At 54.1% G+C, this 24,175-nt stretch overlaps 1 protein-coding gene across 4 annotated transcripts; it reads left to right on the top strand.

The window, feature by feature from the left end:
- Window positions 1-1,816: 1,816 nt before the first annotated feature.
- Window positions 1,817-20,844, top strand: DRG2 (developmentally regulated GTP binding protein 2). 4 transcript variants are annotated; one of them, XM_064378238.1, is made up of 14 exons: window positions 1,892-1,982; window positions 5,965-6,111; window positions 8,048-8,208; window positions 11,905-11,994; window positions 12,649-12,709; window positions 13,274-13,364; window positions 13,992-14,064; window positions 14,197-14,288; window positions 15,124-15,220; window positions 15,553-15,629; window positions 17,008-17,096; window positions 17,838-17,896; window positions 19,314-19,367; window positions 20,032-20,844. In XM_064378238.1, exons 3-14 carry the CDS (start codon window positions 8,155-8,157, stop codon window positions 20,116-20,118), a joined length of 924 nt encoding a protein of 307 aa, XP_064234308.1. In that variant the 5' UTR covers window positions 1,892-1,982; window positions 5,965-6,111; window positions 8,048-8,154; the 3' UTR covers window positions 20,119-20,844. The 4 variants fall into 4 exon arrangements, with proteins under 4 accessions (XP_064234307.1, XP_064234308.1, XP_064234309.1 ...); XM_064378237.1 differs by lacking the exon at window positions 5,965-6,111 and having other exon boundaries at window positions 1,817-1,982; XM_064378239.1 differs by lacking the exons at window positions 1,892-1,982; window positions 5,965-6,111 and having other exon boundaries at window positions 8,117-8,203.
- Window positions 20,845-24,175: the final 3,331 nt, after the last annotated feature.

The raw sequence follows: 24,175 nt of genomic DNA, 5'->3' as shown, positions 1-24,175 counted from the left end.
CAATCCCCCTGCCTGCCCTCTCCGCCACTGTCATTGACAATTTTGATGAACCAAGGCCACTTGCCTTATAAAATGTTCTACTTTCTACATTTATCTGATGTTTCCTGATGCCTAAACTCATTTATAGTATTTTTGGCAAGAATTCTACATAAGTGATGCTGTCGACCAAGCGAGCAACTTATGCCTGTAATCCCAGCACTTTGGGAGGCTGAGGTGGGAGGATTGCTTGAGACCAGGAGTTCAAGACCAGCCTGGGCAACATAGTGAGACCCCCATCTCTTAAACAAAGTTTTGTTTTTTTTTTTAATTAGCCAGACATGATGGTTTGGGCCTGTAGTCACAATTACTCAGGAGGCTGAGGTGGGAGGATCACTTGAGCCTGGGAGGTTGAGGTTACAGTGAGCTGTAGTCACACCACTGCACTCTAGCCTAAGCAACAGAAGGAAATCCTGTCTTAAAAAAAAAAAAAAAAAGTCACAAGATACTGTCTACTTTACACTGCTTCACATCAGGAGGCAACTGATGATAGGTGATGCTGAGTTGGACTACTTAGTTAAGGTGGTATGGGGGGCCAGGTGTGGTGGCTCATGCCTGTAATCCCAGCACTCTGGGAGGCCAAGGCTGGCGGATTGCTTGAGCTCAGAAGTTCGAGACCAGCCTGGGCAACAATGGTGAAACTCTGTCTCTACAACATAATACAAAAACCAGCGAGGCGTGGTTGCACAGGTCTGTGGTCCCAGCTACTTGGGAGACAGAGGAGGGAGACTCACCTGAGCCTGGGAGATCGAGGCTGCAGTGAGCTGTGATCATACCACTGCACACCAGCCTGGGTGATCAAGTGAGACCCTGTCTCCAAAAACAAAAAAGAACAACAAAAAAATGCCAGTGGTATGGGGATCCACGTTTTTTTTCTTTTTTTGAGACAGGATCTCGCTCTGTTGCCCAGGCTGGAGTGCGGTTGGTAGATCTTGGGGATCCGCTTTGAACCTCTTCAAGCTTGTCCAACCCGAGGCCTGCAGCCACATGTAGCCCAGGACAGCTTTGAATGTGGCCGAACACAAATTCATAAACTTTCTTAAAACATTATGAAATTTAGGCGGGGTGCAGTGGCTCATGCCTGCAATCCCAGCACTTTGTGAACCTGAGGCAGGCAGATCACTTGAGGTCAGGAGTTTGTCACAAGCCTGCCCAACATGGCCAAACCCTGCCTCTACTAAAAAGGCAAAAATCAGCTGAGCGTGGTGGTGGGCGCCTGTAATCCTAGCTACTGGGGAGGCTGAGGCAGGAGAATCGCTTGAACTCAGGAGGCGGAAGCTGCAGTGAGCTGAGGCCACTGCACTATAGCCTGGGCGACAATGTGAGACTCCATCTCAAAAAAACAAAACAAAACAAAGAAACAAACAAAAAACCATTGAGATTTTTGTTTTTAAGCTCATCAGCTATCGTTAGTGTATTTTATGTGTGGTCCAAGACAATTCTTCTTCCAATGTGACCCAGGGAAGCCAAAAGATTGGACACCTCCATTTATAGTATAAAATGAGAGCCACCAGGCTTTCGGTTCAGCTTCTTTTCATTACACTGGCAGTCAGCTGCGCTCAGACACCCGCAGTTCAGGGCGCCTCATGGGCAGATTCCCTCTATTCGTTGCCTGCTCCTGCCAGCCTTAGCCGCGAGCCAGCACAACACGGTCCGGTCCTTTCCAGCGGTCCACAGCCTGGCCGGCCCAGCGGGCGGAACCCGTAGTGTCTGGCACTTGGCTCGATGGCGCCCGCCCGGACTCTGAATCCCGTAGCACCAGGCGCCCACGAGAACGCTGTTCTCCTTGGCTTCCGGGCGCACGCTTTTCTGTTGCCGCCGACAGACCGGAATTCCCGGTGCCTCCGCAGCCGCCTTTCGTACGCCCAACTCTGCTGCCGCCATGGGGATCTTAGAGAAGATCTCGGAGATCGAGAAGGAGATCGCTCGGACGCAGAAGAACAAGGGTAAGGGCCGGCCGGGCGGGGTCTTCCTTTCTGCCCGCCTCAGTTTTCCTGTCTGTAAAATGGGGGAAAACTCCAGCAGTAATGCTGGGGCAGGATCCGAGGCCGCGGAGAAGTTGCCAGACAAGTGCCAAGGCCGCCCTGTGCGCCTAAGGCAGGGCCAGGCGGGAGCGGGTCTCACGTGCAGGTCTCACTGCAAACGGCCCCAAAGAGATCTGATCAGTACCAGACCGTGTGCCAGAGCAGAGTGATCCCAGCTCACAGAGAAAGCATCTGACCCAGAGAGAGGCCCGGCTGGGGTTCAAACCCCAGTCTCCTGATGGCTAGGTCTGGGCCATTGGTCTCCCCTGTTGTTCTGGGAAGCTCAAGAGGAGACCTCTCAGGAACAGCCTCACCCAGCAGCTGAGAGCCCACTGGAGCAAGGGATTCAGGCTCTGGAGTTGGGAAGGCCTGGATTTGAACCCCAGGTCCACCACGTACCTTCTGTAAAACATTGGAAAGTCACTTCACTCCGTGGAGCCTCAGTGCCCTCATGTGTAAATGGGGTAATATTCCCCTGCTCCATCTTAGCTTACAGCTGAGTTAAAGTAGATGGCCTTTACAAAGCACTGGGCACATGGTGAACACACAGTATTTAAACGCCCCAGCGTAGATAGTACATAATGAAGCCTGAGATTTGGACTTTAGGTTTTAAGGGCTGGAGGAGCTCAGAGAAGAGAGGTGAGGAGAGAAGAACGGTGACACCAGGAGGAAGTGGGACTTGAGCCGGTTGTTGGAAGAGTATCCCAGGTTGGGGGCACTGCTGAGGCAAAGACATGGGAGTGAGCACGGTGTGTTCATGGGACAGTGAAAACAATCTACATCAGAAGGGGATATGGAGGAGTGATGGGAGATGAAATTGGACAGATTAGTGCCTAGCCACTCAGGCTTGTGGGAGCAGGAAGCAAGAAACACTGGATGGCTGGTCCCAGTGCCTGCCCTCCCTTGGTTCCATTTAGGTTTGAAGGCCAAGGAGTTGAGGGCCCTTTATGACTCATTCCTTCTGTAAATATTTTTTTGTTTGTTTGTTTGAGACAGAATTTTGCTCTGTCACCCAGACTGGAGTGCAATGGTGCCATGTGGACTCACTGCAACCTCCACCTCCCAGGTTCAAGTGATTCTCCTGCCTCAGCCTCCAAGTAGCTGGGATTACAGGCATGTGCCACCATGCCTGGCTAATTTTTGTATTTTTTTAGTAGAGATGGGGTTTTGCCATGTTGGCCAGGATGGTCTCGAAGTCCGGACCTCAGGTGATCCGCCCGCCTTGGCCTCCCAAAGTGCTGAGATTACAGGCGTGAGTCACCATCCACAGCTGATCTTTCCTGAGCCTTTACTGTGTGCTAGGCACTGTGGTTAAAGCAGTGAACACAGCAGGCATATCCCAGCCCTTCGATCTGACCTTCTAGTTGACAGTCTGGAAACTAGAAGCCAAATAAATAAGATAATGTCAGCCAGCAATATGTGCTATGAAGACAAACCAGGGTGATACAGCAGGGTATTGAGGGTGGGGAGCGGCTGGGGATTGGGCCTGCTTAGCTGGTATGATACAGAAGACCACCATAAGGATGGGGCGTTTGACCTAAGACCAGAATGAGAAGAAGGAACCAGTCACGCAAACATCTGGGGGAAGAGTGTTCCTGCCAGAAAGAGCAGCTAGTGCAAAGGTCCTGAGGTAGGAACAAACTTGGCTGTTTAGAGATCAACGGGACGGTGGCTGGGGTGCAGTGATAGAACAGGACGGAGCTGATCATGCAGAGCCACAGGTCATGGGAAAGACTCCTGTGTTCTAAGCCAGTGGGAGCTGGCACAGGGTGTTAAGCAGGGGAGAGTCTATTCTGACTTATGTCTTGAAAGTTCCCTCTGGCTGCTGTGTGGAATATTACCTGTAAGGCCCAAGGAAACTCGTAGGGAGGCTGGAGATGCTGCCACTTTACAGTGTTAGGCAAAGGAGATGGAAAGGTGATTAAAACCTAGTCCTTCCCCTCAGAGATGCTCAGAATTGTAGGAGCTGAGATGACAAGAAGGGCCATGTGTACCTGACTATCACTGAATTCATTTTTTTTTTTTTTTTTTTCTGAGACAGTCTTGCTCTGTTGCCCAGGCTGTATTCATAGCTCACTATAACTTCAAACTTCTGGTTTCAAGCAATCCTCCCACCTCCACCTCTCAAGTAGCTGGGACCTCAGGCATGCACCACCGCACCAGGCTAATTTTTTGTGTTTTTTATAGAAGCACAGTCTCACTGTGTTACCCAGAGTGGTCTTGAACTCCCAGCCTCAAGCAGTCCTCCCTCCTCAGCCTCCCAGAGTGCTGGGATTACAGGCCTCAGCCACCATGCCTAGCTGCAGAACCCGTTCTCAACCCTTTCTCACTGCTATCAATTCACTTATTCACTTGATAAAATATTTCCCGTGTACCTGGGCCCTGTGCTGGAAGCACAGTCCCAGAAAATGATCCAGTCCCATTTCCTGACCTATCGGAGTCAGGGAAGTAAAGAAATAAGGTAGTTTTCAGAGTCGAGAAGACAGTAAACTGGCTCATGAGGGAGGAAGGGGCCTGGGGAAGGGTGGAATTTGCTGTAGATTATAGCCAACTTTTATTGGGTGCTTACTGTGTGCTAAGCAATGTTCTTAGTTCTTTCTCTAAGCCTTCTGTATCATTCCACCACCATCAGAAATCTGCTGAAGTATGGTCAGTCACAGTGGCTCATGTCTGTAATCCCACTTTGGGAGACCAAGGTCGGTGGATCACTTGAAGTCAGGAGTTCAAGACCAAACTGGGCTACGTGGCGAAACCCCATCTCTAAAATAGAAAAATTAGCCGGGCATGGTGGTATATGCCTGTAGTCCCAGCTACTCAGGAGGCGGAGCCAGGAGAATCGCTTGAACCCAGGAGGCGGAGGTTGCAGTGAGCCGAGATGGCGCCATTGCACTCCAGCCTGGGCAACAGAGAAGACTCTGTCTCGAAAAAAAAAAAAGAAAAAAGAAGGGCCCGGCATGGTGATTCACTCCTATAATCCCAACACTTTGGGAGGCCAAAGTGGGCAGATCATGAGGTCAGGAGTTCAGGACCAGCCTGGCCAACATAGTGAAACCCTGTCTCTACTAAAAATACAAAAATTAAGGCCGGGCGCGGTGGCTCAAGCCTGTAATCCCAGCACTTTGGGAGGCCGAGGCGGGTGGATCATGAGGTCAAGAGATCGAGACCATCCTGGTCAACATGGTGAAACCCCGTCTCTACTAATACAAAAAATTAGCTGGGCATGGTGGTGCGTGCCTGTAATCCCAGCTACTCAGGAGGCTGAGGCAGGAGAATTGCCTGAACCCAGGAGGCGGAGGTTGCGGTGAGCCGAGATCGCGCCATTGCACTCCAGCCTGGGTAACAAGAGCGAAACTCCGTCTCAAAAAATAAAAATAAAAAAAAAATACAAAAATTAGCCGGGCGCCTGTAATCCCAGCCACTTTGGAGGCTGAGGCAGAAGAATCGCTTGAACCCAGGAGGTGGGGGTTGCAGTGAGCTGAGATGGCACCATTGCACTCCGGTCTGGGTGACACAGCAAGTCTCTTGTTGGTGGCTCATGCCTGTAATCCCAGCACTTTGGGAGGTCTAGGTGGGCGGATCACCTGATCCAAAAAATTAGCCGGGCATGGTGGTGCGTGCCTGTAATCCCAGCTACTCAGAGGGCTGGGGCAGGAGAATCGCTTGAACCCAGGAGGTGGAGGTTTCGGTGAGCTGAGATTGCATCATTGCACTCTAGCCTGGGCAAGAAGAGTGAAACATTGTCTCAAAAGAAAAAAAAGAAAAGAAATCTGCCTAAGTAGTTACTACTGTTAATAACCTTATTTGCAGATTAAAAACTGATGCACAAGAAGACTAACTTTTCCAAAGTAAAATGGCCCCAGTAATGGCAGGGTGGAGTTCTGACACAAGCTCTCAACCTCTGTAGGACACCGCCCCGAGACTGGGCGGGGGAGGCCCCTTTGAAGAGGTGACATTTGAACGGCACCTCAAATGATGGGAAGGAACCAGCTTCACGAAGATCTTGTTGAAATGGAGAGAATCGCCAGTGTGAAGGTCCCAAGGAAGGAATGAGGTCAGCATGTTCTAGAAAAGAAAAAAAAGATGCCTGTCATCCCAGCACTTTGGGAGGCCGAGGCGGGTGGATCGTTAGGCCAAGAGGTGGAGACCATCCTGGCTAACATGGTGAAACCCTGTCTCTACTAAAAATACAAAAATTAGCTGAGCGTGATAGTGTGTGCCCGTAACCCCAGCTACTAGGTAGGCTGAGGCAGAATTGCTTGAACCCGGGAGGTGTAGGTTGCAGTGAGCCGAGATCGAGCCATTGCACTCCAGCCTGGGTGACTGAGTGAGACTCTGAAAAAAAGTAAAAAAAAGAAAGGCCAAGCACAGTGGCTCAACCTCTAATCCTAGCACTTTGAGAGGCTGAGGCAGGATGATTGTTTACAGCCAGGAGTTTAAGACTAGCCTGGGCAACATAGCAACACCCCATCTCTACAAAAACAATTCCTCCCCCCATCCCCAACACTGAGTCGCACTCTGTCACCCAGGCTAGAGTGCAGTGGCACGATCTCGGCTCACTGCAACTTCCACTTCCCAGGTTCAAGTTATTCTCCTGCCTCAGCCTTCCGAGTAGCTGGGACTACAGGTGTGTGCTACTGTGTCTGGCTAATTTTTGTGTCTTTAGTAGAGACAGGGTTTCACTGTGTTGGCCAGGCTGGTCTTGAACTCTTGACCTTGTGATCCACTAGCCTCAGACTCCCAAAGTGCTGGGATTACAGGTGTGAGCCACTTTGCCTGGCCCAGAAACAATTTTTTAAATTAGTCAGGCCTGGTGGTGCATGCATGTAGTCCTAGTTATTCAGGGGGCTGAGGCAGGAGTTCCAGGCTGTAGTGAGCTGTAATCGTGCTGCTGAACTCTACTCTGAGGGATAGAATGAGACCCCCATCTCTTAAAAAAAGGAGAGAGGAGAAAGCCACTGTGTCTGGAATGTAGCAGAGTATATTGAAGTAGCAGGAGCCAGGTCACATAGGGTCCTGGTTCTCAGTCTCAACCACAGCCACGTTTTATAGCAAAGAGTTTGTAACACGCTTTACGGTCCTGAAGTAAAATTCCTCATCAGTAATGTAACTCATGTACCCATAGAATTTGAAAAAAAACCAATGTAATACCCTAATAGTAATATAAAGGAGAAGAAAAAGGAAAGCAATTTGTAATGAAAATGGTATTTCTTTAAATATGTGAATGCTGGAGTGCTGCCAGGATATAACGAAGTTACCCTGAAGCAGTGAAATGCTCATGCCTCTAGGTAGAATCACTGGGGCTGTGCCAGCCACCATGCAGCTGTGTCGTGCTGGCCACTGAGTTACCCCACAAGAGGTGCTGCCAGGTGGGATCCCAGAATGGTGAGCAGCTCTAGGCAAAGCTTCAGACAAGCATGACATAGTCTTCCCTTCATATATACAATAGTTGCATTCCTGGGAATTTCAGTGTATATTAACACTGCAGAAAACGTCCTGTTTATATGTAAACAGAGCTGGGTTTTAGGCCCAGCGGTCCTAACCCAGGTTTTCCCTCTGTGGGTGCCTTTGGGATGTGACAAGTCACGGACTTGGGACAAATTCTCCTCAGCTATGCAGGACTGACTCACCTTATGGTACAGCTGGTTTTCCTGTCCTTTGCCCAATAGATGTCAGTGAGGACTTCATCAAAGTGAACAGAAAACATCTCCCAGAATTTCCAGAATGCCCCGCAAGGAGTGGTGTCTCCTCTGTTGAGAACCATTGGTTCTCAATAGGGTGGTGAGGTCTCAACAAAGAGACTGGATTTTATCCTAAATGAATTGAGAAGCCAGGGGGGCCTTTTTATAGCCGAGGGGTGGTTTTTTCTCTCCTGATCTCCTTGACAGCGGTTGCTTCCCAGCCAGCACTTGGCCATGTGTGGGTCGTGCCTAACCCCTGGGCTTGGACACCGTGGCCACTCATGTTTTGTCTTGCTTTCCATCCTTTAGCCACTGAGTATCATCTGGGCCTGCTGAAAGCTAAGCTCGCCAAGTATCGGGCCCAGCTCCTGGAACCATCCAAATCCGCCTCATCCAAAGGAGAGGGCTTTGATGTCATGAAGTCGGGCGATGCCCGAGTGGCGCTGATTGGATTTCCCTCTGTGGGTAAGGTCAGTGATGGTCATTGTGGGCCTCGGGGAGGAAGGCAGGAAGTCGTCTTTCAAACAGGTGACCATCCGGGCTCCCCTCGCTGCCTTTCTGCTTAGTTCCGGGGACACAGAAGACCCGGCCTCCCCCAGGGTGAGATCCCAGCCCTTTATCTTCCTAACGTGGAGGACGCTTTTTCCTCTTGCCAGGAGATATAGCCCTACTTGGTCTTCTGACTCAGTCATCACGCACAAATACTTCTTGAGTGTGAATCTCGAGCGTGTGTCATGTGCTGGGCACTGCGCCAGAGACTAGAGACACAGCAGGAACAAGACAGAGCTCTGTCCCCGCCCACATAGATTTCCCATTCTTGAAGAGAAAGTACAGTAAATAAGTAAAGATGAGGTGCATCAAGTGGTGAGGAGCGGGGGCTGGTGAGTGACAGGGCGAAGGTCCGCTAGTTACAACGGTCCCGGCCGGTTTCTCTGGCGAGTGAGTATTTGGGCAGGGGCTGGAAGGAAGTGAGGGAGCTTGCAGAGTCCTGGGTGAGAACATTCCAGACAGAGGGAACAGTGAGCACAGAGGCGCTTAGGCAGGCACTTGCTGGGCGTGTCCAGGGAGTCCCAGGTGGTTCCCTAAGGAGCACGAGGGCAGAAGACAGAGAGGATAGGGACTTATGGGCGGCCAGAAGGACCCTGGCTTGGATTGAAGAATGAAACTGCAGAGTTTTTAGAAGGTGTCTTCTGAAAGTTGCTCCGCTTAATGTACAATCTATATTGATTTACTTTTTATGTGAGGAATAAGATAAACATCATCGCAGGGTTTTGAGCAGAAGAGAGATATATCTGATCGGCTTTTTTAAAATAAACTTTTTTTTTGAGACAGTTTCACTCTTGTTGCCCAGGCTGGAGTGCAATGGCGTGATCTTAGCTCAGTGCAACCTCCGCCTCCCAGGTTCAAGCAATTCTCCTGCTTAAGCCTCCCAAGTAGCTGGGATTACAGGCACTGGCCACCACGCCTGGCTAATTTTTTTGTATTTTTAGTTGAGACGGGGTTTCAACATGTTGGCCAGGCTGGTTTTGAACTCCTGACCTCAGGTGATCCACCCACCTCGGCCTCCCAAAGTGCTGGGATTACAGGCATGAGCCACCACGCCCGGCCTAAAACAAACTTTTTATTTTAGAATCGTCTTGAATTTACAGAAAAATTGCAAAGGTAGTACAGAGTTCCCACATACTCCACACCCAGCTTCCCCCGGGTTAACGTTTTATACCTATCAGTGTTGATCCGTCACTGCCTCAAGTCTTGCTTTATGCAGATTTCCTTAGCTCCTCCCCGCTGTCCTTTTTCTGTCCTGAGATCCCACATCGCGGTTGAGTTGTTATGTCTCCTTAGGTTCTTCTAGACAGTTTCCTAGACACGCCTTGATTTGATGTCCTTGACTGTTTTAAGGAGTACCATTCCCGTGTTCTGTAGAAAGTCCTTCAGTTGGGGTTCGTCCGATGTTTTTCTCATGGTTAGTCTGGGGTTATAGTCTAGCAAGGAAGACCACGGAGGTAAAGTGCTATTTTTATCACATCACACGAAGGGCACATACTGTCACCACTGCTTATCCCTGCTGATGCTGACCTTGACTACTTGACTGAGGTGCGTCAGGTTTTTCCACCGTGGAGAAGCTTTCTTCTCCCCTTGCCGCGCCGTGATCTGGCGGGGAGGTGACGTGTGCAGCCCACCTCCACGGCCGCCTTGAGGGGAGCATCTACGGAAACTGTTTGGAATTCTGCATGGGAGATTTGTCTCTTCTCTCCCATTCATTTGTTTTATTCAATCATTTATTGATCTCCGTATGGACTCATAGGGGGCTATTTTTGTGCTTTGTGGTCTAAACCCTTACCATGTCCTTTTGCTGCTGAAATTGTTTTAGCTTTGGAGCTATTTTAGTTGGCTTCTTTGATGTACTTCCACCATTGTGTTTTTCCAGCACTTCCTTACTTTCTGACACTGCAAGATGTCCCAGGCTCATTTTGTATATTCCCTGTCCTGGCCTAGAATCTGCCATTTCTCCAAGGAGCCCTGGTTCCTTTTATTGGAGAATAGCATTAAAAACCACCATCTGGGCGCTGACTTACTTCTTTGCAGAATCACTCTGGCTGTTGTGTAGATAGCAAGCTAGAGCAGGGCAAGGTGAAAGCGTGACAGTGGAGAGGTTGCTAGAACATAGGCCAAGCGAGTAACAGCCAAAGCTCCTGGACAGGTGCTGGGGAGCAGCTTGTAACTCAGTTGAGCTGAACGACTTGAGCCCACACCCAGTTTCCGTTACTGTGGGCCTGGCACAGGGGAAGGTGGTGACAGCTACCTTTTCCTGGGTGCTTGGTGCAGGCTGCGCAGTGTTTAGTTTTGTTTGTTGTAAGGTCTGCCTACATGACTGGTATATGTATCAGAGAAAGAGAGAGATTGATAGAGAAGCCGCTCTAGTTACCAAGAGTTACCCTTGAAGTCTGGGCCCGTGACAGATCCCAACGGCCTTACTGGGAGTATAGGTTCTCTCGCCATGGGAGGGCCCAGGTCTGTCACTCACAGGGGCCAGGCAGAATCAGGGAGTGGCCCTGATGTTGGTTGCTGGGTGTCTCAACAGTCATTGTTCTCAGGGCCACACTGAATATCCATACCTGTCCAGTCCACCAGGTTTTCATCATTTCTTGCGTTTCCAGGAGGTCCCCAAGGCTGAGGGTTTCTGGATTTGAGGACCTGATGTATTTCCATCACCTGCCACATTCTGGGCTGCAGAGGTCTGAGGGTGCACTGGGGTGGTGTGCCCTCAGTCTTCCTGCCAGCCAGCCAGGAGGCAGGGTCTGGATACCCGGCCCTGCAACTCAGAGTCTCAGGCTTCCTGTTCCTGGGGCCCTGCTGATGAGAATGGGGCAGGAGGCATGGGGCTGGCTTTCTTCCCTTCCTGGGTCTGCACACTGCTTGGCTGGCCTTCTCGACGGCAGCATCTATCACTGAGGTGTTACAGTGTTTGGAGCGAGCACGTCCCGGGCCTTATCTTTGTAATCCCTGTGCAGTCCTGCGAGGTAGGGAGTGGATTCGTGCCCATTCAGCATGTGAAGGGCCTGAAGCTGAGAGTATGGAGTTTCCTGCCCAATTCCAGGACACCCTGGCAGAGGCAGGATTCAAAGCCAGGTCTCTCCAACTCCCAGCCACAGCGAATGGTGGTCTGAGTGGTCACATCCACATCTTCCCAGTTCCCCACTCCCCACAGCTCTCCTGTCTCTGCCTCAGCCTGGGAGGTTGGTGTCTCCTTGCACACCTCCTCACACCCTCTCTGGGTGCGCAGCATGTCTGGGTACTGGGAGTGCCGTGGGACTGCCAGCTGCTTAAAGTTCTCCGGGGCCAGGAAGGCCTGGAGGATTGTGTGGGGCTGGGGTAGGCTCCTGATGTATGTGGGGAACCCCCTCAGGATCCAGATCCCTGCCTTTACCTAAGACAGTCCTGAGGCCTCCAAGGAACAGGTGGGTCTTCTGCTGTCTGACACATCTGGGACAGGACCAGAGGTGAGCCTCCTGGCTGAGAGGTCTCTTCATAGCCACCCAAGTCACCAAGCCGAGAGTGAGAGGGGCTCCTCCTGCTGCCTGCACCTGAAGGCTCCCAGCCCTGTGGGGCATCTCCTGGGAGGCAGGGACAAGGCTCCTCAGTGCAGTGACCTCTTTTTCTCCTAGTCCACATTCTTGAGTCTGATGACCTCCACGGCCAGCGAGGCAGCATCCTATGAGTTCACCACTCTGACGTGTATTCCTGGAGTAATTGAAGTAAGTGGGTGTGCTGGGCCCTGAAGGAGAAGGGGCACGTGCTTGTTTTGCACTTGTGCATGTGCCCACCGTGTGTGAGAGTCAGGGTGGATGTCCCCATGTCAGGACAGGCTCTGGACTGAGCTGCTTTGCCCTCCAGCACTGGCAATTCTGGGGATCCTAGGTGCTGGACCCCAGAGATGCCTCGCGGGGCCTGGAATTGGGAGGTCAGGCCAGCACGTGGCCACTCTGCCTGGTGCCCTGTGCTGTCCTCCGCAACACCAGTGCAGCTCTGGCCACTAACTGCTGCTTGGCTGGATCCTTCTGCCTCCCCATGAAGCTTCACTGCCTTGGGCTGTGTTTGCTTTGGGCAGCTGGGTGTGTGGCCTTGAGTTTCCCACGGTGAAGCAATTTATTTGTGAAACCCTGGTACCATCAGCGATGAGGGTTGTGGGACTGGGAGATCCTGGGCCCTCCCTAGGTGGCTACTCAGCTCACAGGCTGTGGTCAGCACCGGGCTGGGGTGGTGACGAGGCTTGGACTTGGCCACAGGTTGGCACCTGGGTTTCCCTCAGCCCCTGAGCCCTAGGCCTATTGCAGATGTCCCAGGTCAAGGCAGAACCTTCCCAGTGGAGGCCCAGCCTTGCCTTGCCTTTCTTCTCTTCTGCATCCTAGTACAAAGGCGCCAATATCCAGCTCCTGGACCTTCCCGGAATCATTGAAGGCGCAGCCCAAGGTGGGAGGCAGGGCAGGCATGTGGGAGGCGGGATGGAGCTCTGCTACTGATTGTTGAAATTGGGTGTGGCTGTCATGGAGATCACCCTGGGTCCCTGATCCATTACCCCGCTTTCCAGAAAAGGCGGGTTCCAGTTCAAATCCTTGGCACCACACTAGCTTTGTGATCTTGGGCAAGTGATTGGGTATCTCTGAGCCAAGCCTCAGTTTCCTCAGCTGTAGAATGGGCATGATAATACTTAATTTACAGGATAGTTTTGAGGATGAAGTGAGGAAATGTTCAGGAAGCATTTCGCCTGGGGCCTGCCACATGATGGGGTGGGGGTAGGACAGCCATTATTATCCTGTTACTCCTTTTATGGTGGTGGTGTCGGATTTCCTTCTGAAATAAGTCTCCATGAGTAAAACATGTGGATTAAGAAAAATGCCAAGAAAATCATTTAGCTTGTGCTGGTATGTGGCAGCGGCCGTAGTAGGTCTGTAAAGGGCAGGAGTCCAGGGCGCCTTGGGCAGGGTAGTGGTCACATGGGTCCAGGTATGTAACTGCATCCCTCCACCCATCCAGGAAAAGGCCGTGGCCGGCAGGTGATTGCTGTGGCACGCACGGCTGATGTCGTCATCATGATGCTGGATGCCACCAAGGGAGAGGTGCAGAGGTCTGCAGGGTGGGGCATGGGGCAGGCTTACAAGTCTGGGGAGGGCCAGTGTGTCCCTGAGCTCATACTGGGTGTCCTCTGGGTGCTTGGCCCTTTCACAGGTGAGAATAGTGGTAGGACTTTTCACAGACTAAACCCAACGCCACCCAGCCCAGGGCGTCTTCTCCTCGAGGCTTGTGTCCAGCCAGCACAGAGGCATATTGGGGCTGGGGGCCAAGGGGCTTGGCCTGGCTCTGCTTCCTGTTCACAGAGGCACAGGTGCCCCGTCACTGCCCAGAACCTGCCAGGAGCCCAGCCCCAAGCACAGAAGCAATGTTCATCCTACATCCTAGCAGTGGGGCACACCAGGCCTGCCTCCTCAGGACCAGAAGGAGTACCCTCATGTGGTCACCTCGTGGGGGCTCCACCGCTTGCCTGTGTACCCCAACTGTAAACCGGGCCAGCCCCCTCTGGGACTGTGGCAGAGTTTAGAAGCTGCTCCGGGGCTTTGGGAAGGAGTGTACTCCGGGTTGCTGGGGAAGGGGGTGGAGGAGAGAGTCAGTGTCTGGGTGGGGAGTGACGTCCTGTGGAACAGGGAGGCCTGGCTCTGTGGACAACCTGTGAGGGCCTATGGGGTGCTCTGCCTAGGTCTCTGCTGGAGAAGGAGCTGGAGTCCGTGGGCATCCGCCTCAACAAGCACAAGCCTAACATCTACTTCAAGGTGAGGCACCTCTCTGGCCTTCGGGCCGTGGGTGTGGCAGTTTTGAGAGTGTGTTGGCCAGCAACTGAGGCCATGGGGCCGTTGCTGTGGGCCCTCGATAAGAGTTCTCCCTGCCCCTCTCTCCTCCTTTAGCCCAAGAAAGGTGGCGGCATCTCCTTTAACTCAACAGTCACGCTGACCCAATGCTCGGAAAAGCTGGTGCAGCTCATCCTGCACGAATACAATATCCTTTCCTGAAAGACAAGGAGGGAGGGCAGCCACCACTCTCAGGGCAGTGGGAGGACTGACCAAGACAGGAGGCCTCGTGCCCCAGGGTGGCAGCAAGTCACCCCCACTGACCCCCCTGTCCATTTGAGCAGCCTCTGGGAAAGCTCCACACTGCCAGGGCTGCAGCCATGCACTTGACAGTGGCTTCTGGGCTCCTCACCGAGTGCTGGGCACTGTGGTAGCCACATGACATCTGGAAGAAAAAGGTGTCATGGGAAACAGCCTCTGAGGACTAGGGCTTCCTAGCGTGGAGAAGCCTCAGGGAGGGCTGGGGAGCGGGTGGTGCGTCTAAAGCAGTGTCGGGGGCCGTTTGAGTTCTGGGGCCCTGGGGGACAGGGCAGGGCCTCACGCAGAGTTATACCTGGCATATAGAGAACTCAGTCAGATGTGAGCCTCTCGTCCCCAGAGGTGTGTGAGCAGAGGCAGGATGGCCCCCAGTGGAGAGTCCTTCATGGGAGAAGCTGGGTTAGACCAGCTTTCAGATGCTCCTGGCACTAAACCAAGGCTTCCCCTGAGGGGCTTGGGGGATTCTAGCAGGTACATTTTTCTCCCTGCCTGGCCATCAAGATTGAAATCCTATATTGATTGAAACTTTTATATACTGTGGTTCCTCTGGGGAAGAAAAAAGAGAGGGCTTCCAAAGCTTTCCAGTCTTGTAAAAAACCTCACAAGCAGATAACCGCCGAGGTCCCATGCATCTAGCATATTTCCTGTTCCGCTCTTTGGAGCCCTCCGCTGAGGGGGCACAGGGGCAGCTGGCACACAGATTGCCCTTAATTGGAGCCCCTCAGAGATCTTCAATGCAGAAGTGCTCTTCCGAGAAGACTGCTCCCCAGATGAGTTCATCGATGTGATCGTGGGCAACCGGGTGTACATGCCCTGCCTGTATGTAAGTGCAGAAGGGAGCCCTGGCCTGGCCACTCGGCCTTTCCACCACATGCGTTTCCTGAGCTTCTGGAACCTTGTGAGAGAAGCAGAAAGAGTCTGAGGCTCTCCCCTCCCTTCACCTCACCTCAGTGGCTGCTTGCATCTTGCAGATGTGGAGAGCTTGAAACCAGGGTTCCAGCCCAGCCTTCCCCACCCTGAGGCAGCAAGGGGGAGGAGGGCATAGGCTCAGTTCGCCGAGGAAGGGCTGCAGCTGGCACAGGGCGATGTAGGGCCCTTTCCTGGATCCCTTGCTCCTGTCCTTCTTAGCACTGGCCTCCACCGTTTCAATCTCAGGTTTATAACAAAATCGACCAGATCTCCATGGAAGAGGTGGACCGCCTGGCCCGAAAACCCAACAGCGTGGTCATCAGGTGAGGCTGCTGGCATCCTGCCACTCTGCTGTCCTTTCTGGGTTCTGACCCCAGTCATCAGGCCTCCCAGCCACTCTGGCTGTGGAGGAGGAAAAGCCAGCACAGCCTCCAGCAGCACACAGCCCTCACAGAGCCCAGGGCTTCCTGCCCAGGGCAGAGGACTTTGTCCACGAGGTCAAGGAGACACTGCAGGAGGGTCCCCGTCATGGCTGCTGGAGGCATTGGCCTGTTCCAGTCGTGAATTGCCATGGGCAGGGTGGGTGATGTCTTGTGGGCTCTGGTTAAGAAAACAGAAGGATTTCATCAACTAAGGTTGAATGGTTAAGACTTCTTAACTTAGTACTGAACTTAGCCCTGGGTGTCAGCCTACCTCTCCTGGTGCTCTGAAAAGTGTGGCTTCTGTCTGATCACAGCTCAAAGGGGAAAAGGGAACTAACGTTCTCAGGCTCTGGTCACCTACTTCCTGCCCTCCTTTGCAGGGCGGATCCCAGGGGTACCGCCCACACCGGCTGTTTGTTCACTTGCCAGCAGCGCCTGGCAGGTTCCTCTCTGGGGCAGACTGATTCAGGTGCTTCCCTTTTCTGGTTTCCTGGCTTGAAGCCGGCGCTCTGCAGCTTCACAGTGAAGCTCAGCCGACAGTACAGAGAACTCAGGGACCAAGAGGCTGGACAGTGCAAATGATGGTTGAGGGTCCTGGCCTGAGTACAAGGACCATTTTGTGGTTGTTGTAGCCACCACAAAGAGCAGTGTCCGTCCCATAGCACAGCCTCAGCTCCTCTCCTGCTGTGTCCCAGGACTTAGAGGGGCTACCATCCTCAGGGCTGACAGCTCTACACCTTTACCTGCTCGTACGTAGAACAGCTCTACAGAGGTTAGGACACAGCTCAGGGTCACACTGCAAACAATTAAGCCACGGTCCACCCTAGACCTGGTGCCTCCAGAGCCTCGGTTCTCTCCTCTTCATGCTGAAATCCCTACTGGACTTCCTGGCATTCCCTAGCTCCTCTCTGCAAGGAGTGAGCTCTGGGTCCCAGCCTTTGCCCTTGGTCCCGTCACAGCCCCCGGCCATCTCCCCACAGCAGCCCTTCATCAGACACAAGGTACAACCCTTCACAGAGCACACAGTCTTGCCAGCCCCCAGGAGAGATGCTGACCCTGGTTGACTGTGACCATGATTGGTGTCCAGAGGCACTGGCAGCAGAAACATCACGCTGCCATCAAGAGTAATGGGCTTGTTTCCCTGTGGGCACTGGCGAGCCACCTGGCCTTGGTGCCCATGCTGGCCAGTGGAAATTGTCCCCTCCAATAGTGAGAAGTGGAGACCCAGCCTCTGAACTCACAGGGGCCCCTGCCTGACTGGCCGCCTCCCTCTTTGCAGCTGTGGCATGAAGCTGAACTTGGATTACCTGCTGGAGATGCTTTGGGAGTACTTGGCCCTGACCTGCATCTACACCAAGAAGAGAGGACGTGAGTTACGCTGCGTGTAGCTGAGAAACAGGCTGAGCTTCATCCTCCCTAAAAGGCTGCCAGGCCTGTGGGTGGTGCCCAGAGACCCCAGCACCAGCTCTGGCCTGGCTTATTTAGACACATCTCAGCTCTTTTCCCTTCTCAGCACTGGGCACTGCTGGTTTTGAGGGTGTCCTGGTGGGGCAAGGCTACCTCGGGATCCTCACTGGCTGCAGCAGTTAGTGCCATCCTGACCTCCCCTCACAGTGACAGGCCCCACCGCAGGAGCATTAGTGACCTGAATCCACAAGAGCCCTCCCCATGTCTGACCCCCACCCATCCTCCTGGTGGGTGCACACACACATATGCCCTGGGGTCCCAGCTGCTGAATTCGGAGCACTTTGCATCAACCCCGACCTTGGCAGCAAGGAGCGAGCTACAGTTTCCCTCACGAGACTCCAACATCCCTTCGGGCCCTGCCCGTTCAGTCTAGATCCTGGTCTCTGTCAGTGCTGTCATGGCAGATGGGTGGCAGGCAGTGTGATCCTGGACTTTGATTTATTTTGAGTCACTGTGTTCAAGTCAAGCTTGTAGAAGATGGCTCAGGGATATTTGCGGAGGGCGTGCTGGATATCGGGGACGCTAGACCAAGGCAAGGAGACCGAAAGGGCCTCTGCAGCCAGCTCTTCCCTCGGGCAGAATCATGAGGTGGCAGTGTGGGTCCTCGTGTGTGGTTGACGCTCTCCCCATCTCACCCTGCAGAGAGGCCGGACTTCACAGATGCCATCATTCTCCGGAAAGGGGCCTCAGTGGAGCACGTGGTGAGTTGACAAGACCTGCCCTAACAAGGGGTGGGAGCTCTGCGTGCTCCTTGGAGCTCTGTTCTGCCTGAGGTGTCCTGGGCCAGGGGTGGGCTCTGCTGGTCTCAATCTCAGATGCTGACACACAGTCTCTGGAGTTGGACAGTCTGGGGCTGCATCTGCAGCACCCCTTCCTAGCCATGTGCTGTGCCTCCAACCTCTCCTGTGAGGGGGGATGTGCTGCCTGCCCCCTCACGTTGAATGAAGTCCAGCATGTAGGGCACTCAGCACGCTGCCTGTAGTGCATGGATGCCAGTAACCCTGCTCCCATGCCATTCAGGCATCAGTCAAGGAGTGGGGAGTGGCGCTAGCTCAACACAGAAGTCAGGACCGAGGTTTCAAGGAGGCGACCTGAGCTGGCTTGTGGAACTAGCGGGTCTGGCAGTGAAGAGTTGGGGTGGGGAGCATCCCAGATAGGGGAGCGGCATCGACAGGCCCCAGGGGAGGTGCTCTGGGCTCAGGGAGCACGAGGCTGCCTTTCTCTGTTCAGAATTCTGTCACTTGAACATGACCCTGCAGGCACCGGTGGTGGCCAAGTGTTGGGTCACATGGCCGTCCTTCTGGGCTGTTGCTTTCCCAGGCGTTATTTTCCTCAAGCTGATTTCTTCTTGGGATTTGTATCATGGAAGCAAGGGACACTGTAGGCCCAGCTGTCCCTCTAGCCCCTTATGACAGTGGCGGCTGGGCTTGCAATCTGGTCTCATGCATTCATTCCTTCTGCAAGCCCAGCCCCAGGTCTCTGGGTGCCACCCTGGAGGTGTTGAACAAATGAGGCCACGCAAAGTCCCATCTCTCTAAGACCTAGGCTTGAGATCACAGCAGGAGGAGCCAAGGAGACTCACGATTACCCTCCTGAATCCCTTCAGACACTCACAAGTGGCAAGCTGAGTCATATGTAAGACCCGTTTGCAGGCCAGAATCAGCCACCTTCCCATCTCTGTCAGGGAAGTGTACCTGCAGTCCTGGCACCGCCTCCGCCCCAGGGATACTGGGCTGAGGCATTTTGTCTCCCACTGGGGCCTGGAAGACTTGTGGGAATGTGGGGGGAGGAGCCACATCGCACAATTGCAGAGTCCCTTCCCTGCCGCCCTCCACTGTCCCACCATCAGCGTGGCAACCAGAGGTCCACACTCTCAGGGCAAATGCTGGCTGCCCCTCCAGGGTCTCCTTCCAGTTTCAGGTGACATCTGGGACCCCTGTGACCTTCATCCCTACCAAGGAGCACTGGAGGGTGTATGCTGCTCTGGGAGTTGGGGTGATGTGATATGTGGGAGGCTTCAGGCCACAGGTGGGGCCAGGAGGAGTGAGAGACAGTGCAGCCGAGCTTGGGATAGGGTTAGGTGGAGCCTCACCTCTCTGTCTCTCTCGTGTCCTCCAGTGCCACCGCATCCACCGGTCACTCGCCAGCCAGTTCAAGTATGCCCTAGTGTGGGTAAGTGTCTGGGTGGGAGGCAGGCAGGGGGTCAGACCCAGCAGTGCCCCCGGGTTAGGCATAGAGCAAGGCGTTCACATTCCTCTGCATGGCGTTCCTGTCCTTCCTGTGGGGATTGGCATGACTGTGTGTCTGTCCTCCATAGAACGTACGTGCCAACCCAGGCTGGACATGGGCCTTCCCCACCCTTTTTCTTTTCTTTTTTCTTTTTTTTTGAGACAGGGTCTGGCTCTGTCTCCCAGGCTGGAGTGCAGTGGCACAGTGACGGCTCACTGCAGCCTTGACATCCTGTGCTCAAGCAATCCTCCCACCTCAGCGTCACAAGTAGCTGGGACTACAGGCACACACCAGCATGCTTGGCTCAGTTTTCATGGAGACAGGATCTTGCTATCTGGCCCAGGCTGGTCTGGAACTCCTGAGCTCAAATGATCCTCCCATCTTGGCCTCCAAAAGTGCTGGGATTACAGGCATTAGCCACTGTGCCTGGCCCTCCCCCACCTTTGAGGTCAGGGATGGTCAGACCACTGCAGACGTCCTGCTGCCTGGGGCCCCGACCTTATGTCAGCATTCACCCCCAGGACACACACCCCGGGGATATCTTTCTTGGCCTTGGCCTTGGCCAGTCCAAGCTGAGGTGACCCCTCTGCCCCCATTCCTCACCCAGGGCACCAGCACCAAGTACAGTCCGCAGCGGGTGGGCCTGACCCACACCATGGAGCATGAGGACGTCATCCAGATCGTGAAGAAGTAATGGCGCCTTCCAGGCCTCCCGCCCACCTGCCCCATCTCCCTGGGGGCGTCGGTCCTACTGGGACACACAAACACCCAAACAGAAAAATACAAATACACACACCCCAAGAAGGGGTCCCTCAAGTCTCTGCTATTTCCAGAAGTTTCTTCAGTAGGCAGATGAAGAGTGCGTTGGGACAGAGGGGTTCGGCTGGAGGCATTTCCCACAAGACTGAGGCTTCTCATGGGGGTTTTGAGTTTGGAGTGCTGGGCCTGCGTCTGTGCCCCCAGCCCCTGCGCTGAGGGAACAAGCTGCCCACCTGCCTCCAGCCAGGGCCTAAAGCAGATGGCATGCTCAGTGCCAGGTGGGAAGCTGGGCCTGCCTGGGTCCCTGGAGGCTGTGGCTGCTGTTACAGCATCTCCCACCCTCAGCTCCTGCTGGCTTCTCTGACACTCGGGGTGGGGGCCCTTTCAGGAAGAAACCCCCTTGGGTCCTCCACTCAGGGCTCTCCAGGATTGGAAGCAGAGGTTAGTGGCTTCAAAGGCCCAGCTGACACCTTCCACAGCCTAAGGAGTGTCCTAAAGTGCCTCCCCCTCTCTCACCCTCCCAGGGCAGCCCCTGCCCAGCACAAAACCCCCAGACCCTGGCTCTGAACACCTGGGCTGGGGACTTTTGAGTTTAGAATCTGTTTTCTAAGTCCCCAGTTCTCCTGGCTCTCCTTTCTGAAATAAAGGATTGAAAACCGTTCCTGTCCAGACTGAGAACACTTTGTAAACTTGCTGAACAGTAGCCAGTTTGAGTCAGGTGGGCACAGGTCAGGCATTGAGGGTAGCAGTGGGCCTGGGAGTTGGAGAGGGTGGAGCCTGGATTCCCAGGGCAGCCCCAGGCCATGGGTGGCAAGGAGAATGCAGGGTTCCTCACTCAGGCACGGGCAGGCTCTTCCCAGGGCGTTGGTCATGAGTGTCAGGCGCAGACTGGCCCCTCCAGAGGGGCCTGGCTGCCAAGGTGGGCAGCATCCCAGGAGGCCCTTGTGACCATCTGGGTGGCAGGGAGGCTCCCCAGTGAGAACAAGGTGGCTGATCATTTCCTGTTGCCTCAGAAGCCAGGAGCAGAGGGGCTGGCGGGGGCTTGATGAGTGCCTACTGTGTGCCAGGGACAGTGCCAGGCCCCCCACAATATTCTGCTGTCCCTCAGAAGCTGGTGTAGGTTGCACAGTTTGTGAATGCAGAGCCTAGATGTAAGACCTCTGAGCAGCAGGGAAGGCTTCCTGGAGGAGGTATGCCTTTTTGGAGGGATGCAGCAGGTTCTGTGAGGCTGCCAGGAGAGGTAGAGAGCTCCCAGGGGCCTCGGGCCCAGCTGGAATGTGGAGCAGGCCCAGGCCCAGCTTCTGGGCTGTTTGTGGCTCCCCTGTCAGCTGCTCAGTCCTTTCCAGAGACAAAGCAGGAATAATAGACATCATTAAATATACATGGGGCCCCAGGCGGTTAGCCTGGTGGGCTGGGCCTCCCTTCCCCATAACACCAAGCTGCTCTGCTGGACCAATCGTGCTCCTGGGCCAGCCAGAGGACCCCCATGAGGCGGCATGCAGGCTGGGAGCAGGCCACGGGACCCAGCTAAGGGGACCCTAGCCTGGAGTCCTTGGGGTTGGCCACTAGCTACCCTCCCATCCCAGGCTGCAGGGGCAGCAGCAGAGCTGGGGCCTTGCCCCTAACTCACCTTGAGGCCCTTCGCTGCCTCACTTTGTTCATCTGTGAGGGGTGTGATGCCCACGCAGCCCCCTCCTGGTGATGGTGGGATACCAAGACGGGCAAGGGCTCCTTGGCTTACCTTGGGCCCTCTCCCAACAGCCCTGATGCCTGGCCATGGCCCTAAGTGAGGGTTTCTACCTGGGTGGTGGCCATTCCCACTTCCACTTTACAGGCAAGGGCTCAGGCCCTGGGTGAGGTGGGGAAGGCCTTGAGTTCACACGGTGTCAGGCTGAGTCTAGGCCTTGGATTAGATCCAGGCCTGTTCTGTCCCCCCAGCTGGCTGACAAAGGGTGGAAAATGAGGCCAGAGGCTGGGGGGTCCTCAGGCTGCGAGGGCTTGGGTGAGAGGCTCCTGCCACTGGGCCACATGTTCCTCACCGTGGGTAGGCTTGTTCCTGGGCTAGAGTGTGTGGGGGTCAGGCAGGCACTGCAGCTCTGTTGTGTCCTGGGCTTTCTGGATCTGTGGGCAGGATGGTTGTACGGTCTACATTTGCATGTGAGAGAGTGAGCGAGAGATCATGCAGCTGTGTATGCCCAGGTCAGTGTGAAGTGGCAGTTCGTGGTGACTTTAGGGCTGGGGGAGCTCCCTAAGATCCCCTCAAAGGTCCCAGAGCCCCCCGCCAACCTGGTTGAGCTCCAGGGCCTCACCCTGTCAGCACCTTGTTCTCATCACTCACGCTCCCTGGCAATCACAGGCAGGAGTATGCACCCTCACCCGCCGTGCCCAGGCAGCAGAGCTGCACTCAGCTCCCAGCTGGCATCCCTGCAGCCTCCCGGGGGTCATCTGGCCACAGCTTTAGAAGACTCAGGTACAAAGGAGCCAAAGAAATGAATATTAATCTGTCCCATGCCTGTGCATTCACTCATTCTCCATCTTTCTTCCTCTCCAGCTTAGATTCCACAGTTTCTCGTTTCAGAACCCTCCTTTGGCAAGAAAGCCACGTCGAGAGCCTCTCCTTCCCACTCTGTCCTTCTCGTAGACAGCTCACCCCACCTCCAGCCTCCATCTCGCCAGACCTGGGTCCGAGCAGCCTTTTTGACTCTCTACTGCACTGTCCCATAGCCATCCAAACCCGCCGTGTCCCAGACCAAACATGGCGTTCCCACACCACCCGGCCTCACCTCAGAGACTCCCCACACCCTCCAGCTGTACCAACCCAACCCCAAGTTCACCTGGCTCCCCGCTCATCCCAGCCCCATCTAGCCCCTCACCAGGGCCAGCCTGTTTCACCTCATCCTGCATGTGTCCACTGGACTCCATCACAGCATGGTCCCAGCCACGCCACTGTCCCCGCTCCACTCTTTTCACATGCCGGCCTGAGCTGCCTTTTCTCTTACTTCCTAAGAAGCCACATGAGCCAATGGTTGAGACTGTGGACACTCTGGAGCCAGACTGCCCAGGCTCAACTCCACCTACAAGCTCTCTGGGCCCATGTCCTCCTCTGCAAAGTGGGAAGAATAATCACACCCACTTCAGGAGGTCGTAGTGAGTTGAGTTCTGTGTGGTCTGGCAGTTCTGAACACAGGCCTTGCCGTCACAGGTCCCATTGCTTCCTCACTGTGGGCTCTCGGCTGAGGGATCTAACCTGAGATCAAGCCCTTCATCTATAAAATGTGAAGAACAGTTCCTGTCCTACCTATGTGAGAATCTAGTGTGATACTCCAGAAAAGCATTTAGCACCAAGCCTGGCACACAGTAAACATCTGGAAATGTGGAACAGTGACCAAAGTCCCATCCCTTCCATGGCCGATTGGGCTAGTCCCTGCCTGCCACCCTGGCCACCTCTCATTTCACATGCCCTCAATCACTCTGCTCCAGCCATAGACTGTCCCTGAAGCCCCTCTTACCACCTGGCCTTTACACGTGCTGTTCCACTTGCCGGGAATACTGTTCCCTCTTCCATGTGATCAGCTCCCTCTTATCCTTCAGATCTTGGCTCAGGGTTGCCTTGTGAGGAGAATCTTCCTGGACCTCCAATGCAGTGTTTGCCCATCTGGGGTCATGCCCTGAGCTTCACAGCTCTTCTTATTGGTGTGACTCTTTGCTTAAAGCCTGCATCCAGGATGGGCATGGTGGTTCATACCTGTAATCCCAACACTGGTAGGCTGAGGCAGGAGTAGTTCTTGGGGGCAAGGAGTTCAAGACCAGCCTGGGCAACTTAGTGGGACCCTGTCTCTACAAATACTGAAAACAATAGCCAGGGGTGGTGGCACACACCTGCAGTCTCAGCTGCTCGGGCAGGTGGGAGGATTGCTTAAGCCTGAGAGCTCAAGGCTGCAGTGAGCTGTAATTATGTTACTGCACTCCAGCCTAAGCGATGGAATAAGACC

This window comes from Aotus nancymaae, unplaced genomic scaffold (genome assembly GCF_030222135.1).
Source record: "Aotus nancymaae isolate 86718 unplaced genomic scaffold, 86718_ANA_hifiasm-v0.15.2.pri h1tg000018l, whole genome shotgun sequence".
In the NCBI taxonomy this organism is placed as follows: domain Eukaryota; kingdom Metazoa; phylum Chordata; class Mammalia; order Primates; family Aotidae; genus Aotus; species Aotus nancymaae.
This window is presented reverse-complemented; position numbering and strand designations above follow the sequence as displayed.